The 15,242-nt window shown below is 52.1% G+C and overlaps 2 protein-coding genes across 2 annotated transcripts in view; both read right to left on the reverse strand.

Annotated features, from left to right (window-relative positions):
• Positions 1–15,242, reverse strand: part of LOC148140878 (H-2 class I histocompatibility antigen, alpha chain-like) — a 450,761-nt gene that overhangs the window by 267,426 nt on the left and 168,093 nt on the right. The window lies entirely within an intron of this gene.
• The window catches only part of LOC148140888 (uncharacterized), a 132,173-nt gene that overhangs the window by 41,745 nt on the left and 75,186 nt on the right, over positions 1–15,242 (reverse strand). Inside the window, exons 6-13 of the mRNA XM_087979781.1 lie at positions 13,936–14,090; positions 11,842–12,510; positions 11,658–11,810; positions 11,365–11,492; positions 8,786–8,906; positions 6,593–6,745; positions 4,615–4,854; positions 2,613–2,775 (exon numbers count right to left, since the gene is read on the reverse strand). Of these exons, the coding sequence (XP_087835907.1) occupies positions 2,613–2,775; positions 4,615–4,854; positions 6,593–6,745; positions 8,786–8,906; positions 11,365–11,492; positions 11,658–11,810; positions 11,842–12,510; positions 13,936–14,090 (1,782 nt within the window). The remainder of the gene's footprint in view (positions 1–2,612; positions 2,776–4,614; positions 4,855–6,592; positions 6,746–8,785; positions 8,907–11,364; positions 11,493–11,657; positions 11,811–11,841; positions 12,511–13,935; positions 14,091–15,242) is intronic.

The raw sequence follows: 15,242 nt of genomic DNA on the forward strand, positions 1-15,242 counted from the left end.
CACATTCTCCCCCTGTCTGTGTGGAGTTTGCACATTCTCCCCGTATCTGTGAGGTGTTTGCACATTCTCCCCGTGTCTGTGTGGAGTTTGCACATTCTCGCCGTGCCTGTGTTGAGTTTGCCCATTCTCCCCGTGTCTGTGTGGAGTTTGCACAATCTTCCCGGCACCGTGTGTTGTTTGCACATTCTCCTCGTGTCTGCGTGGAGTTTGCAAATTCTCCCTGTGTCTGTGTGAAAGTTGCACTTTATCCCTGTGTCTGCGTGGGGTTTGCACAATCTCCCCATGTCTGTGTGGAGGTTGCACAATCTCCCCTTGTCTGTGTGGAGTTTGCACATTCTCCCCGTGTCCATGTGGAGTTTGCATATTCTCCCCGTGTCTGTGTGGAGTTTGCACAGTCTCCCCGCGTCTGTGTGGAGTTTACACATTCTCCCTGTGTCTGTGTGGAGTTTGCGCATTCTCCCCTTATCTGTGTGGAGATTACACTTTCTCCCGGAGTCTGTGTTTAGTTTGCACCTTCTCCCCGTGTCTCTGTGGAGTTTACACATTTTCTCCGTGGCTGTGTGGAGTTTGCACATTCTCCCCGTGTCTGTGTGGAGTTTGCACATTCTCCCTGTGTCTGTATTGAGTTTGCACTTTCTCCCCGTATCTGTGAGGTTTTTTGCACATTCTCCCCGTGTCTGTGTGGCGTTTGCACATTCTCCCCGTGTTCGTGTGGAGTTTACTCATTCTCCCTCTGTCTGTGTGGAGGTTGCACATTCTCCCCTTGTCTGTGTGGAGTTTGCACATTCTCCCCGTGTCCATGTGGAGTTTGCACATTCTCCCAGTGTCTGTGTGGAGTTTGCACATTCTCCCCGTGTCTGTATTGAGTTTGCACTTTCTCCCCGTATCTGTGAGGTTTTTTGCACATTCTCTCCGTGTCTGTGTGGAGGTTGCACATTCTCACCATGTCTGTGTTGATTTGCACATTCTCCACGTCTCTGCGTGGAGTTTGCACATTCTCCCCGTGCCTGTGTTGAGTTTGCCCATTCTCCCCGTGTCTGTGTGGAGTTTGCAAATTCTCCCCGTGTCTGTGTGGAGTTTGCACATTCTCCCCGCGTCTGTGTGGAGTTGCGCATTCTCCCTGTGTGTCTGTGGAGTTTGCAAATTCTCGCCGTGTCTGTGTGGAGTTTGCAAATTCTCCCCATGTCTGTGTGGAGTTTGCACATTCTCCCCGTGTCTGTGTTGAGTTTGCACATTCTCCCCGGATCTGTCAGGTGTTTGCACATTCTCCCCGTGTCTGTGTGGCGTTTGCGCATTCTCCCCAAGTTCGTGTGGTGTTTGCTCATTCTCCCTGTGTCTCTGTGGAGTATCCACTTTCTCCCCGTGACTGTGTGGAGTTTGCGCATTCTCCCCGTGTCTGTGAGGAGTTTGCACATTCTCCCCATGCCTGTGTTGAGTTTGCCGAATCTCTCCATGTCTGTGTGGAGTTTGCACTTTCTCCCCATGCCTGAGTGGAGATTGCACTTTCTCCCCTAGTCTGTGTTAAGTTTGCACCTTCTCCCCGTGTCTGTGTGGAGTTTGCACATTCCCCCCGTGTCTGTGTGGAGTTTGCGCATACTCACCGTGTCTGTGTGGAGTTTACAGATTCTAGCCGTGCCTGTGTTGAGTTTGCCCATTCTCCCCGGATCTGTGAGGTGTTTGCACATTCTCCCCGTGTCTGTGTGGCGTTTGCGCATTCTCCCCGAGTACGTGTGGTGTTTGCTCATTCTCCCTGTGCCTGTGTGGATTTTGCACATTATCCCCGTGTCTGTGTGGGGTTTACACATTCTCCCTGTGTCTGTGTGGAGTTTGCACATTCATCCCGTGACTGTGTGGAGTTTGCGCATTCTCCCTGTGTCTGTGTGGAGGTTGCACATTCTCCCCTTGTCTGTGTGGAGTTTGCACATTCTCCCCGTGTCTGTGTGAAGTTTGCACTTTCTCCCCGTGTCTGTGTGGGGTTTGCACATTCTCCACCTGTCTGTGTGGAGTTTGCACATTCTCCCCGTGTCTGTGTGGAGTTTGCACTTTCTCCCCGTGTCTGCGTGGGGTTTGCACATTCTCCCCGTGTCTGTGTGGAGTTTGCACATTCTCCCCGTATGTGTGTGGAGTTTGCACATTTGCTCCGTGTCTGTGTGGAGTTTGTGCATTCTCCCTGTGTCTGTGTGGAGTTTGCACATTCGCCCCGTGTCTGTATGGAGATTGCGCATTCTCCCCATGTCTGTGTGGAGATTGCACTTTCTCCCCGAGTCTGTGTTAAGTTTGCACTTTCTCCCCGTGTGTCTGTGGAGTTTGCACATTCTCCCCGTGCCTGTGTTGAGTTTGCACAATCTCCCGTGTCCGTGTGGAGTTTGCACATTCTCCCCGTGTCTGTGTGGAGTTTGCACATTCTCCCCGTATCTGTGAGGTGTTTGCACATTCTCCCCGTGTCTGTGTGGAGTTTTCAGTTTCTTCCCGTGTCTGTGTGGAGTTTGCACCTTCTCCCTGTGTCTGTGTCGAGTTTGCACATTCTCCCCGTGTCTGTGTGGAGTTTGCGCATACTCCCCGTGTCTGTGTGGAGTTTGCACATTCTCCCCGTGTCTGTGTGGAGTTTGCACATTCTCCCCGTGTCTGTGTTGAGTTTGCACATTCTCCCCGTGTCCATGTGGAGTTTGCACATTCTCCCCGTGTCTGTGTTGAGTTTGCACAATCTCCCCGTGTCCATGTGGAGTTTGCACATTCTCCCCGTGTCTGTGTGGAGTTTGCACATTCTGCCCGTGTCTGTGTTGAGTTTGCACATTCTCCCCGGATCTGTGAGGTGTTTGCACATTCTCCCCGTGTCTGTGTGGCGTTTGCGCATTCTCCCCGAGTTCGTGTCGTGCTCATTCTCCCTGTGCCTGTGTGGAGTATCCACTTTCTTCCCGTGTCTGTGTGGAGTTTGCACATTCTCCCTGTGTCTGTGTGGAGTTTGCACATTCTCCCCGTGACTGTGTGGAGTTTGTGCATTCTCCCCATGTCTGTGAGGAGTTTGCACATTCTCCCCATGCCTGTGTTGAGTTTGCCCAATCTCCCCATGTCTGTGTGGAGTTTGCACTTTCTCCCCATGCCTGAGTGGAGATTGCACTTTCTCCCCTAGTCTGTGTTAAGTTTGCACATTCTCCCCGTGTCTGTGTGTAGTTTGCACATTCTCCCCGTGTCTGTGTGGAGTTTGCGCATTCTCGCCGTGTCTGTGTGGAGTTTACACATTCTCCCCGTGTTTGTGTTGAGTCTGCACATTCTCCCCCTGTCTGTGTGGTGTTTGCAAATTCTCCCCGTGTCTGTGTGAAGGATGCACTTTCTCCCCGTGTCTGCGTAGGGTTTGCACAATCTCCCCATGTCTGTGTGGAGTTTGCACAATCTCCACGTGTCCGTGTGGAGTTTGCACATTTCCCCGTGTCTGTGTGGAGTTTGCGCATTCTCCCCATGTCTGTGTGGAGATTGCAGATTCTCCCCGAGTCTGTGTGGAGTTTGCACTTTCTCCCCGGGTCTGCGTGGGGTTTACACATTCTCCCCCTGTCTGCGTGGAGTTTGCACATTCTCCCCATGTGTGTGTGGAGTTTGCATTTCTCCCTGGTTCTGTGTGGACTTTGCACATTCTCCCCATGCCTGTGTTAAGTTTGCGCATTCTCCCCATGTCTGTGTGGAGTTTGCACATTCTTCCCGTGTCTGTGTGGAGTTTGCACAATCTCCCGTGTCCGTGTGGAGATTGCACATTCTCCCCGTGTCTGTGTGGAGTTTGTACATTCTCGCCGTGTCTGTGTTGAGTTTGCACATTCTCCCCTTATCTGTGAGGTGTTTGCACATTCTCCCCGTGTCTGTGTGGAGTTTGCACATTCTCCCCATGTCTGTGTTGAGTTTGCACAATCTCCCGTGTCCGTGTGGAGATTGCACATTCTCCCCGTGTCTGTGTTGAGTTTGCACATTCTCCCCTTATCTGTGAGGTGTTTGCACATTCTCCTCGTGTCTGTGTGGAGTTTGCACATTCTCTCCGTGTTTGCGTTGAGTTTGCCCATTCTCCCCCTGTCTGTGTGGTGTTTGCAAATTCTCCCTGTGTCTGTGTGAAAGTTGCACTTTCTCCCCGTGTCTGCGTGGGGTTTGCACAATCTCCCCATGTCTGTGTGGAGGTTGCACAATGTCCCCTTGTCTGTGTGGAGTTTGCACATTCTCCCCGTATCTGTGAGGTGTTTGCACATTCTCCCCGTGTCTGTGTGAAGTTTGCCCATTCTCCCCGTGTCTGTGTGGAGTTTGCACAATCTTCCCGGCTCCGTGTGTTGTTTGCACATTCTCCTCGTGTCTGCGTTGAGTTTGCACATTCTCTCCGTGTTTGCGTTGAGTTTGCACATACTCCCCCTGTCTGTGTGGTGTTTGCAAATTCGCCCTGTGTCTGTGTGAAAGTTGCACTTTCTCCCCGTGTCTGCGTGGGGTTTGCACAATCTCCCCATGTTTGTGTGGAGATTGCACAATCTCCCCTTGTCTGTGTGGTGTTTGCAAATTCTCCCTGTGTCTTTGTGAAAGTTGCACTTTCTCACCGTGTCTGCGTGGGGTTTGCATAATCTCCCCATGTCTGTGTGGAGGTTGCACAATCTCCCCTTGTCTGTGTGGAGTTTGCACATTCTCCCCGTGTCTGTGTGGAGTTTGCACATTCTCCCCGTGTCTGTGTGGAGTTTGCACATTCTCCCCGTGTCCGTATTGAGTTTGCACATTCTCCCCGTGTCTGTGTGGAGTTTGCACATTCTCCCTATGTCTGTGTGGAGTTTGCACATTCTCCCCATGTCTGTGTGGAGATTACACTTTCTCCCGGAGTCTGTGTTTAGTTTGCACCTTCTCCCCGTGTCTCTGTGGAGTTTACACATTTTCTCCGGGGCTGTGTGGAGTTTGCACATTCTCCCCGTGTCTGTGTGGAGTTTGCACTTTCTCCCCGTGTCTGTGTGGAGTTTGCACATTCTGCCCGTGTCTATGTGGAGTTTGCACATTCTCCCTCTGTCTGTGTTGCGTTTGCACATTCTCCAAGTATCTGCGTGGAATTTGCACATTCTCCCCATGTCTGTGTTGAGTTTGCCCATTCTCCCCGTGTCTGTGTGGAGTTTGCAAATTCTCCCCGTGTCTGTGTGGTGTTTGCACATTCTCCCCGTGTCTGTGTGGAGTTTGCACTTTCTGCCCGGGTCTGTGTGGAGTTGCGCATTCTCCCTGTGTGTCTGTGGAGTTTGCAAATTCTCGCCGTGTCTGTGTGGAGTTTGCGAATTCTCCCCATGTCTGTGTGGAGTTTGCACATTCTCCCCGTGTCTGTGTGGAGTTTGCACATTCTGCCCGTGTCTGTGTTGAGTTTGCACATTCTCCCCGGATCTGTGTGGCGTTTGCGCATTCTCCCCAAGTTCGTGTGGTGTTTGCTCATTCTCCCTGTGCCTGTGTGGAGTATCCACTTCCTTCCCGTGTCTGTGTGGAGTTTGCACATTCTCCCTGTGTCTGTGTGGAGTTTGCACATTCCCCCCGTGACTGTGTGGAGTTTGCGCATTCTCCCCGTGTCTGTGAGGAGTTTGCACATTCTCCCCATGCCTGTGTTGAGTTTGCCCAATCTCCCCATGTCTGTGTGGAGTTTGCACTTTCTCCCCATGCCTGAGTGGAGAGTGCACTTTCTCCCCTAGTCTGTGTTAAGTTTTCACCTTCTCCCCGTGTCTGTGTGGAGTTTGCACATTCCCCACCCGTGTCTGTGTGGGGTTTGCGCATTCTCCCCGTGTCTGTGTGGAGTTTACACATTCTCCCCGTGCCTGTGTTGAGTTCGCCCATTCTCCCCTGTCTGTGTGGAGTTTGCACAATCTTCCCGGGTCCGTGTGGTGTTTGCACATTCTCCCCCTGTCTGTGTGGTCTTTGCAAATTCTCCCCGTGTCTGTGTGAAGGTTTCACTTTCTCCCCATGTCTGCGTGGGGTTTGCACAATCTCCCCATGTCTGTGTGGAGTTTGCACATTCTCCCCGTGTGTGTGTGGAGTTTGCACATTCTCCCTGTGTCTGTGTGGACTTTGCACATTCTCCCCATGCCTGTGTTGAGTTTGCGCATTCTCCCCATGTCTGTGTTGAGTTTGCACAATCTCCCGTGTCCGTGTGGAGATTGCACATTTCCCCGTGTCTGTGTGGAGTTTGCGCATTCTCCCCATGTCTGTGTGGAGATTGCAGTTTCTCCCCGAGTCTGTGTTAAGTTTGCACATTCTCCCCGTGTCTGTGTGGAGATTGCACTTTCTCCCCGGGTCTGCGTGGGGTTTACACATTCTCCCCCTGTCTGTGTGGAGTTTGCACATTCTCCCCGTATCTGTGAGGTGTTTGCACATTCTCCCCGTGTCTGTGTGGAGTTTGCACATTCTCGCCGTGCCTGTGTTGAGTTTGCCCATTCTCCCCGTGTCTGTGTGGAGTTTGCACAATCTTCCCGGCACCGTGTGTTGTTTGCACATTCTCCTCGTGTCTGCGTGGAGTTTGCAAATTCTCCCTGTGTCTGTGTGAAAGTTGCACTTTATCCCTGTGTCTGCGTGGGGTTTGCACAATCTCCCCATGTCTGTGTGGAGGTTGCACAATCTCCCCTTGTCTGTGTGGAGTTTGCACATTCTCCCCGTGTCCATGTGGAGTTTGCATATTCTCCCCGTGTCTGTGTGGAGTTTGCACAGTCTCCCCGTGTCTGTGTGGAGTTTGCACATTCTCCCTGTGTCTGTGTGGAGTTTGCGCATTCTCCCCTTATCTGTGTGGAGATTACACTTTCTCCCGGAGTCTGTGTTTAGTTTGCACCTTCTCCCCGTGTCTCTGTGGAGTTTACACATTTTCTCCGTGGCTGTGTGGAGTTTGCACATTCTCCCCGTGTCTGTGTGGAGTATGCACATTCTCCCTGTGTCTGTATTGAGTTTGCACTTTCTCCCCGTATCTGTGAGGTTTTTTGCACATTCTCCCCGTGTCTGTGTGGCGTTTGCACATTCTCCCCGTGTTCGTGTGGAGTTTACTCATTCTCCCTCTGTCTGTGTGGAGGTTGCACATTCTCCCCTTGTCTGTGTGGAGTTTGCACATTCTCCCCGTGTCCATGTGGAGTTTGCACATTCTCCCAGTGTCGGTGTGGAGTTTGCACATTCTCCCCGTGTCTGTATTGAGTTTGCACTTTCTCCCCGTATCTGTGAGGTTTTTTGCACATTCTCTCCGTGTCTGTGTGGAGGTTGCACATTCTCACCATGTCTGTGTTGATTTGCACATTCTCCACGTCTCTGCGTGGAGTTTGCACATTCTCCCCGTGCCTGTGTTGAGTTTGCCCATTCTCCCCGTGTCTGTGTGGAGTTTGCAAATTCTCCCCGTGTCTGTGTGGAGTTTGCACTTTCTGCCCGCGTCTGTGTGGAGTTGCGCATTCTCCCTGTGTGTCTGTGGAGTTTGCAAATTCTCGCCGTGTCTGTGTGGAGTTTGCAAATTCTCCCCATGTCTGTGTGGAGTTTGCACATTCTCCCCGTGTCTGTGTTGAGTTTGCACATTCTCCCCGGATCTGTCAGGTGTTTGCACATTCTCCCCGTGTCTGTGTGGCGTTTGCGCGTTCTCCCCAAGTTCGTGTGGTGTTTGCTCATTCTCCCTGTGTCTATGTGGAGTATCCACTTTCTCCCCGTGACTGTGTGGAGTTTGCGCATTCTCCCCGTGTCTGTGAGGAGTTTGCACATTCTCCCCATGCCTGTGTTGAGTTTGCCGAATCTCTCCATGTCTGTGTGGAGTTTGCACTTTCTCCCCATGCCTGAGTGGAGATTGCACTTTCTCCCCTAGTCTGTGTTAAGTTTGCACCTTCTCCCCGTGTCTGTGTGGAGTTTGCACATTCCCCCCGTGTCTGTGTGGAGTTTGCGCATACTCACCGTGTCTGTGTGGAGTTTACACATTCTAGCCGTGCCTGTGTTGAGTTTGCCCATTCTCCCCGGATCTGTGAGGTGTTTGCACATTCTCCCCGTGTCTGTGTGGCGTTTGCGCATTCTCCCCGAGTACGTGTGGTGTTTGCTCATTCTCCCTGTGCCTGTGTGGATTTTGCACATTATCCCCGTGTCTGTGTGGGGTTTACACATTCTCCCTGTGTCTGTGTGGAGTTTGCACATTCTCCCCGTGACTGTGTGGAGTTTGCGCATTCTCCCTGTGTCTGTGTGGAGGTTGCACATTCTCCCCTTGTCTGTGTGGAGTTTGCACATTCTCCCCGTGTCTGTGTGAAGTTTGCACTTTCTCCCCGTGTCTGTGTGGGGTTTGCACATTCTCCACCTGTCTGTGTGGAGTTTGCACATTCTCCCCGTGTCTGTGTGGAGTTTGCACTTTCTCCCCGTGTCTGCGTGGGGTTTGCACATTCTCCCCGTGTCTGTGTGGAGTTTGCACATTCTCCCCGTATGTGTGTGGAGTTTGCACATTTGCTCCGTGTCTGTGTGGAGTTTGTGCATTCTCCCTGTGTCTGTGTGGAGTTTGCACATTCGCCCCGTGTCTGAATGGAGATTGCGCATTCTCCCCATGTCTGTGTGGAGATTGCACTTTCTCCCCGAGTCTGTGTTAAGTTTGCACTTTCTCCCCGTGTGTCTGTGGAGTTTGCACATTCTCCCCGTGCCTGTGTTGAGTTTGCACAATCTCCCGTGTCCGTGTGGAGTTTGCACATTCTCCCCGTATCTGTGAGGTGTTTTCAGTTTCTTCCCGTGTCTGTGTGGAGTTTGCACCTTCTCCCTGTGTCTGTGTCGAGTTTGCACATTCTCCCCGTGTCTGTGTGGAGTTTGCGCATACTCCCCGTGTCTGTGTGGAGTTTGCACATTCTCCCCGTGTCTGTGTGGAGTTTGCACATTCTCCCCGTGTCTGTGTTGAGTTTGCACATTCTCCCCGTGTCCATGTGGAGTTTGCACATTCTGCCCGCGTCTGTGTGGAGTTGCGCATTCTCCCTGTGTGTCTGTGGAGTTTGCAAATTCTCGCCGTGTCTGTGTGGAGTTTGCAAATTCTCCCCATGTCTGTGTGGAGTTTGCACATTCTTCCCGTGTCTGTGTTGAGTTTGCACAATCTCCCCGTGTCCGTGTGGAGTTTGCACATTCTCCCCGTGTCTGTGCTGAGTTTGCACATTCTGCCCGTGTCTGTGTTGAGTTTGCAAATTCTCCCCGGATCTGTGAGGTGTTTGCACATTCTCCCCGTGTCTGTGTGGAGTTTGCACATTCTCGCCGTGTCTGTGTTGAGTTTGCACATTCTCCCCGTATCTGTGAGGTGTTTGCACATTCTCCCCGTGCCTGTGTTGAGTTTGCCCATTCTCCCCGTGTCTGTGTGGAGTTTGCACAATCTTCCCGGCTCCGTGTGTTGTTTGCACATTCTCCTCGTGTCTGCGTGGAGTTTGCACATTCTCCCCCTGTCTGGGTGGTGTTTGCAAATTCTCCGTGTGTCTGCGTGAAAGTTGCACTTTCTCCCCGTGTCTGCATGGGGTTTGCACAATCTCCCCATGTCTGCGTGGAGGTTGCACAATCTCCCCTTGTCTGTGTGGTGTTTGCAAATTCTCCCCGTGTCCATGTGGAGTTTGCACATTCTCCCCGTGTGTGTGTGGAGTTTGCACATTCTCCCTGTGTCTGTGTGGACTTTGCACATTCTCCCCATGCCTGTGTGGACTTTGCACATTCTCCCCATGTCTGTGTGGAGTTTGCACATCCTTCCCGTGTCTGTGTTGAGTTTGCACCTTCTCCCCGTGTCTGTGTCGAGTTTGCACATTCTCCCCGTGTCTGTGTGGAGTTTGCGCATTCTCCCCGTGTCTGTGTGGAGTTTGCACATTCTCCCCGTGTCTGCGTGGAGTTTGCACATTCTCCCCGTGTCTGTGTTGAGTTTGCACATTCTCCCCGTGTCTGTGTGGTGTTTGCACATTCTCCCCGTGTCTGTGTGGAGTTTGCACATTCTCCCCGCGTCTGTGTGGAGTTGCGCATTCTCCCTGTGTGTCTGTGGAGTTTGCAAATTCTCGCCGTGTCTGTGTGGAATTTGCAAATTCTCCCCATGTCTGTGTGGAGTTTGCACATTCTCCCCGTGTCTGTGTGGAGTTTGCACATTCTCCCTGTGTCTGTGTGGAGTTTGCACATTCTCCCCGTGACTGTGTGGGGTTTGCGCATTCTCCCCGTGTCTGTGAGGAGTTTGCACATTCTCCCCATGCCTGTGTTGAGTTTGACCAATCTCCCCATGCCTGAGTGGAGATTGCACTTTCTCCCCTAGTCTGTGTAAAGTTTTCACCTTCTCCCCGTGTCTGTGTGGAGTTTGCACATTCTCCCCGTGTCTGTGTGGAGTTTGCGCATTCTCCCCGTGTCTGTGTGGAGTTTGCACATTCTCCCCGTGCCTGTGTTGAGTTTGCCCATTCTCCCCGTGTCTGTGTGGAGTTTGAAGAATCTTCCCGCGTCCGTGTGGTGTTTGCACATTCTCCTCGTGTCTGCGTGGAGTTTGCACATTCTCTCCGTGTTTGCGTTGAGTTTGCACATTCTCCCCCTGTCTGTGTGGTGTTTGCAAATTCTCCCCGTGTCTGTGTGAAGGATGCACTTTCTCCCCGTGTCTGCGTGGGGTTTGCACAATCTCCCCATGTCTGTGTGGAGTTTGCACATTCTCCCCGTGTCCGTGTGGAGTTTGCACATTTCCCCGTGTCTGTGTGGAGTTTGCGCATTCTCCCCATGTCTGTGTGGAGATTGCAGTTTCTCCCCGAGTCTGTGTTAAGTTTGCACATTCTCCACATGTCTGTGTGGAGTTTGCAGTTTCTCCCCGGGTCTGCGTGGGGTTTACACATTCGCCCCCTGTCTGTGTGGAGTTTGCACATTCTCCCCGTGTGTGTGTGTGGAGTTTGCACATTCTCCCTGTGTCTGTGTGGACTTTGCACATTCTCCCCATGTCTGTGTGGAGTTTGCACATTCTTCCCATGTCTGTGTTGAGTTTGCACAATCTCCCGTGTCCGTGTGGAGATTGCACATTCTCCCCGTGTCTGTGTGGAGTTTGCACATTCTCGCCGTGTCTGTGTTGAGTTTGCACATTCTCCCCGTATCTGTGAGGTGTTTGCACATTTTCCCCGTGCCTGTGTTGAGTTTGCCCATTCTCCCCGTGTCTGTGTGGAGTTTGCACAATCTTCCCGGCTCCGTGTGTTGTTTGCACATTCTCCTCGTGTCTGCGTGGAGTTTGCACATTCTCTCCGTGTTTGCGTTGAGTTTGCACATTCTCCCCCTGTCTGTGTGGTGTTTGCAAATTCTCCCTGTGTCTGTGTGAAAGTTACACTTTCTCCCCGTGTCTGCATGGGGTTTGCACAATCTCCCCATGTCTGCGTGGAGGTTGCACAATCTCCCCTTGTCTGTGTGGAGTTTGCAAATTCTCCCCGTGTCCATGTGGAGTTTGCACATTCTCCCCGTGTGTGTGTGGAGTTTGCACATTCTCCCTGTGTCTGTGTGGACTTTGCACATTCTCCCCATGCCTGTGTGTACTTTGCACATTCTCCCCATGTCTGTGTGGAGTTTGCACATTCTTCCCGTGTCTGTGTTGAGTTTGCACCTTCTCCCCGTGTCTGTGTCGAGTTTGCAGATTCTCCCCGTGTCTGTGTGGAGTTTGCGCATTCTCCCCGTGTCTGTGTGGAGTTTGCACATTCTCCCCGTGTCTGTGTGGAGTTTGCACATTCTCCCCGTGTCTGTGTTGAGTTTGCACATTCTCCCCGTGTCTGTGTGGTGTTTGCTCATTCTCCCCGTGTCCATGTGGAGTTTGCACATTCTCCCCGTGTCTGTGTGGTGTTTGCACATTCTCCCCGTGACTGTGTGGAGTTTGCACATTCTGCCCGCGTCTGTGTGGAGTTGCGCATTCTCCCTGTGTGTCTGTGGAGTTTGCAAATTCTCGCCGTGTCTGTGTGGAGTTTGCAAATTCTCCCCATGTCTGTGTGGAGTTTGCACATTCTCCCCGTGTCTGTGTTGAGTTTGCACAATCTCCCCGTGTCCGTGTGGAGTTTGCACATTCTCCCCGTGTCTCTGTGGAGTTTGCACATTCTGCCCGTGTCTGTGTTGAGTTTGCACATTCTCCCCGGATCTGCGAGGTGTTTGCACATTCTCCCCGTGTCTGTGTTGATTTTGCACATTCTCCCCGTGTCCATGTGGAGTTTGCACATTCTCCCCGTGTCTCTGTGGTGTTTGCACATTCTCCCCGTGTCTGTGTGGAGTTTGCACATTCTCCCCGCGTCTGTGTGGAGTTGCGCATTCTCCCTGTGTGTCTGTGGAGTTTGCAAATTCTCGCCGTGTCTGTGTGGAGTTTGCAAATTCTCCCCATGTCTGTGTGGAGTTTGCACATTCTCCCCGTGTCTGTGTGGAGTTTGCACATTCTCCCTGTGTCTGTGTGGAGTTTGCACATTCTCCCCGTGACTGTGTGGGGTTTGCGCATTCTCCCCATGTCTGCGTGGAGGTTGCACATTCTCCCCATGCCTGTGCTGAGTTTGACCAATCTCCCCATGCCTGAGTGGAGATTGCACTTTCTCCCCTAGTCTGTGTAAAGTTTTCACCTTCTCCCCGTGTCTGTGTGGAGTTTGCACATTCTCCCCGTGTCTGTGTGGAGTTTGCGCATTCTCCCCGTGTCTGTGTGGAGTTTGCACATTCTCCCCGTGCCTGTGTTGAGTTTGCCCATTCTCCCCGTGTCTGTGTGGAGTTTGAAGAATCTACCCGGATCCGTGTGGTGTTTGCACATTCTCCTCGTGTCTGCGTGGAGTTTGCACATTCTCTCCCTGTTTGCGTTGAGTTTGCACATTCTCCCCCTGTCTGTGTGGTGTTTGCAAATTCTCCCCGTGTCTGTGTGAAGGATGCACTTTCTCCCCGTGTCTGCGTGGGGTTTGCACAATCTCCCCATGTCTGTGTGGAGTTTGCACAATCTCCACGTGTCCGTGTGGAGTTTGCACATTTCCCCGTGTCTGTGTGGAGTGTGCGCATTCTCCCCATGTCTGTGTGGAGATTGCAGTTTCTCCCCGAGTCTGTGTTAAGTTTGCACATTCTCCACATGTCTGTGTGGAGTTTGCAGTTTCTCCCCGGGTCTGCGTGGGGTTTACACATTCGCCCCCTGTCTGTGTGGAGTTTGCACATTCTCCCCGTGTGTGTGTGTGGAGTTTGCACATTCTCCCTGTGTCTGTGTGGACTTTGCACATTCTCCCCATGTCTGTGTGGAGTTTGCACATTCTTCCCATGTCTGTGTTGAGTTTGCACAATCTCCCGTGTCCGTGTGGAGATTGCACATTCTCCCTGTGTCTGTGTGGAGTTTGCACATTCTCGCCGTGTCTGTGTTGAGTTTGCACATTCTCCCCGTATCTGTGAGGTCTTTGCACATTTTCCCCGTGCCTGTGTTGAGTTTGCCCATTCTCCCCGTGTCTGTGTGGAGTTTGCACAATCTTCCCGGCTCCGTGTGTTGTTTGCACATTCTCCTCGTGTCTGCGTGGAGTTTGCACATTCTCTCCGTGTTTGCGTTGAGTTTGCACATTCTCCCCCTGTCTGTGTGGTGTTTGCAAATTCTCCCTGTGTCTGTGTGAAAGTTACACTTTCTCCCCGTGTCTGCATGGGGTTTGCACAATCTCCCCATGTCTGCGTGGAGGTTGCACAATCTCCCCTTGTCTGTGTGGAGTTTGCAAATTCTCCCCGTGTCCATGTGGAGTTTGCACATTCTCCCCGTGTGTGTGTGGAGTTTGCACATTCTCCCTGTGTCTGTGTGGACTTTGCACATTCTCCCCATGCCTGTGTGTACTTTGCACATTCTCCCCATGTCTGTGTGGAGTTTGCACATTCTTCCCGTGTCTGTGTTGAGTTTGCACCTTCTCCCCGTGTCTGTGTCGAGTTTGCAGATTCTCCCCGTGTCTGTGTGGAGTTTGCGCATTCTCCCCGTGTCTGTGTGGAGTTTGCACATTCTCCCCGTGTCTGTGTGGAGTTTGCACATTCTCCCCGTGTCTGTGTTGAGTTTGCACATTCTCCCCGTGTCTGTGTGGTGTTTGCTCATTCTCCCCGTGTCCATGTGGAGTTTGCACATTCTCCCCGTGTCTGTGTGGTGTTTGCACATTCTCCCCGTGACTGTGTGGAGTTTGCACATTCTGCCCGCGTCTGTGTGGAGTTGCGCATTCTCCCTGTGTGTCTGTGGAGTTTGCAAATTCTCGCCGTGTCTGTGTGGAGTTTGCAAATTCTCCCCATGTCTGTGTGGAGTTTGCACATTCTCCCCGTGTCTGTGTTGAGTTTGCACAATCTCCCCGTGTCCGTGTGGAGTTTGCACATTCTCCCCGTGTCTCTGTGGAGTTTGCACATTCTGCCCGTGTCTGTGTTGAGTTTGCACATTCTCCCCGGATCTGCGAGGTGTTTGCACATTCTCCCCGTGTCTGTGTTGATTTTGCACATTCTCCCCGTGTCCATGTGGAGTTTGCACATTCTCCCCGTGTCTCTGTGGTGTTTGCACATTCTCCCCGTGTCTGTGTGGAGTTTGCACATTCTCCCCGCGTCTGTGTGGAGTTGCGCATTCTCCCTGTGTGTCTGTGGAGTTTGCAAATTCTCGCCGTGTCTGTGTGGAGTTTGCAAATTCTCCCCATGTCTGTGTGGAGTTTGCACATTCTCCCCGTGTCTGTGTGGAGTTTGCACATTCTCCCTGTGTCTGTGTGGAGTTTGCACATTCTCCCCGTGACTGTGTGGGGTTTGCGCATTCTCCCCATGTCTGCGTGGAGGTTGCACATTCTCCCCATGCCTGTGCTGAGTTTGACCAATCTCCCCATGCCTGAGTGGAGATTGCACTTTCTCCCCTAGTCTGTGTAAAGTTTTCACCTTCTCCCCGTGTCTGTGTGGAGTTTGCACATTCTCCCCGTGTCTGTGTGGAGTTTGCGCATTCTCCCCGTGTCTGTGTGGAGTTTGCACATTCTCCCCGTGCCTGTGTTGAGTTTGCCCATTCTCCCCGTGTCTGTGTGGAGTTTGAAGAATCTTCCCGGGTCCGTGTGGTGTTTGCACATTCTCCTCGTGTCTGCGTGGAGTTTGCACATTCTCGCCGTGTTTGCGTTGAGTTTGCACATTCTCCCCCTGTCTGTGTGGTGTTTGCAAATTCTCCCCGTGTCTGTGTGAAGGATGCACTTTCTCCCCGTGTCTGCGTGGGGTTTGCACAATCTCCCCATGTCTGTGTGGAGTTTGCACAATCTCCACGTGTCCGTGTGGAGTTTGCACATTTCCCCGTGTCTGTGTGGAGTGTGCGCATTCTCCCCATGTCTGTG

Source organism: Chiloscyllium plagiosum, unplaced genomic scaffold (assembly GCF_037043375.1).
Source record: "Chiloscyllium plagiosum isolate Xiang-an unplaced genomic scaffold, Cpla_swu_hap1 HiC_scaffold_35, whole genome shotgun sequence".
In the NCBI taxonomy this organism is placed as follows: Eukaryota; Metazoa; Chordata; class Chondrichthyes; order Orectolobiformes; family Hemiscylliidae; genus Chiloscyllium; species Chiloscyllium plagiosum.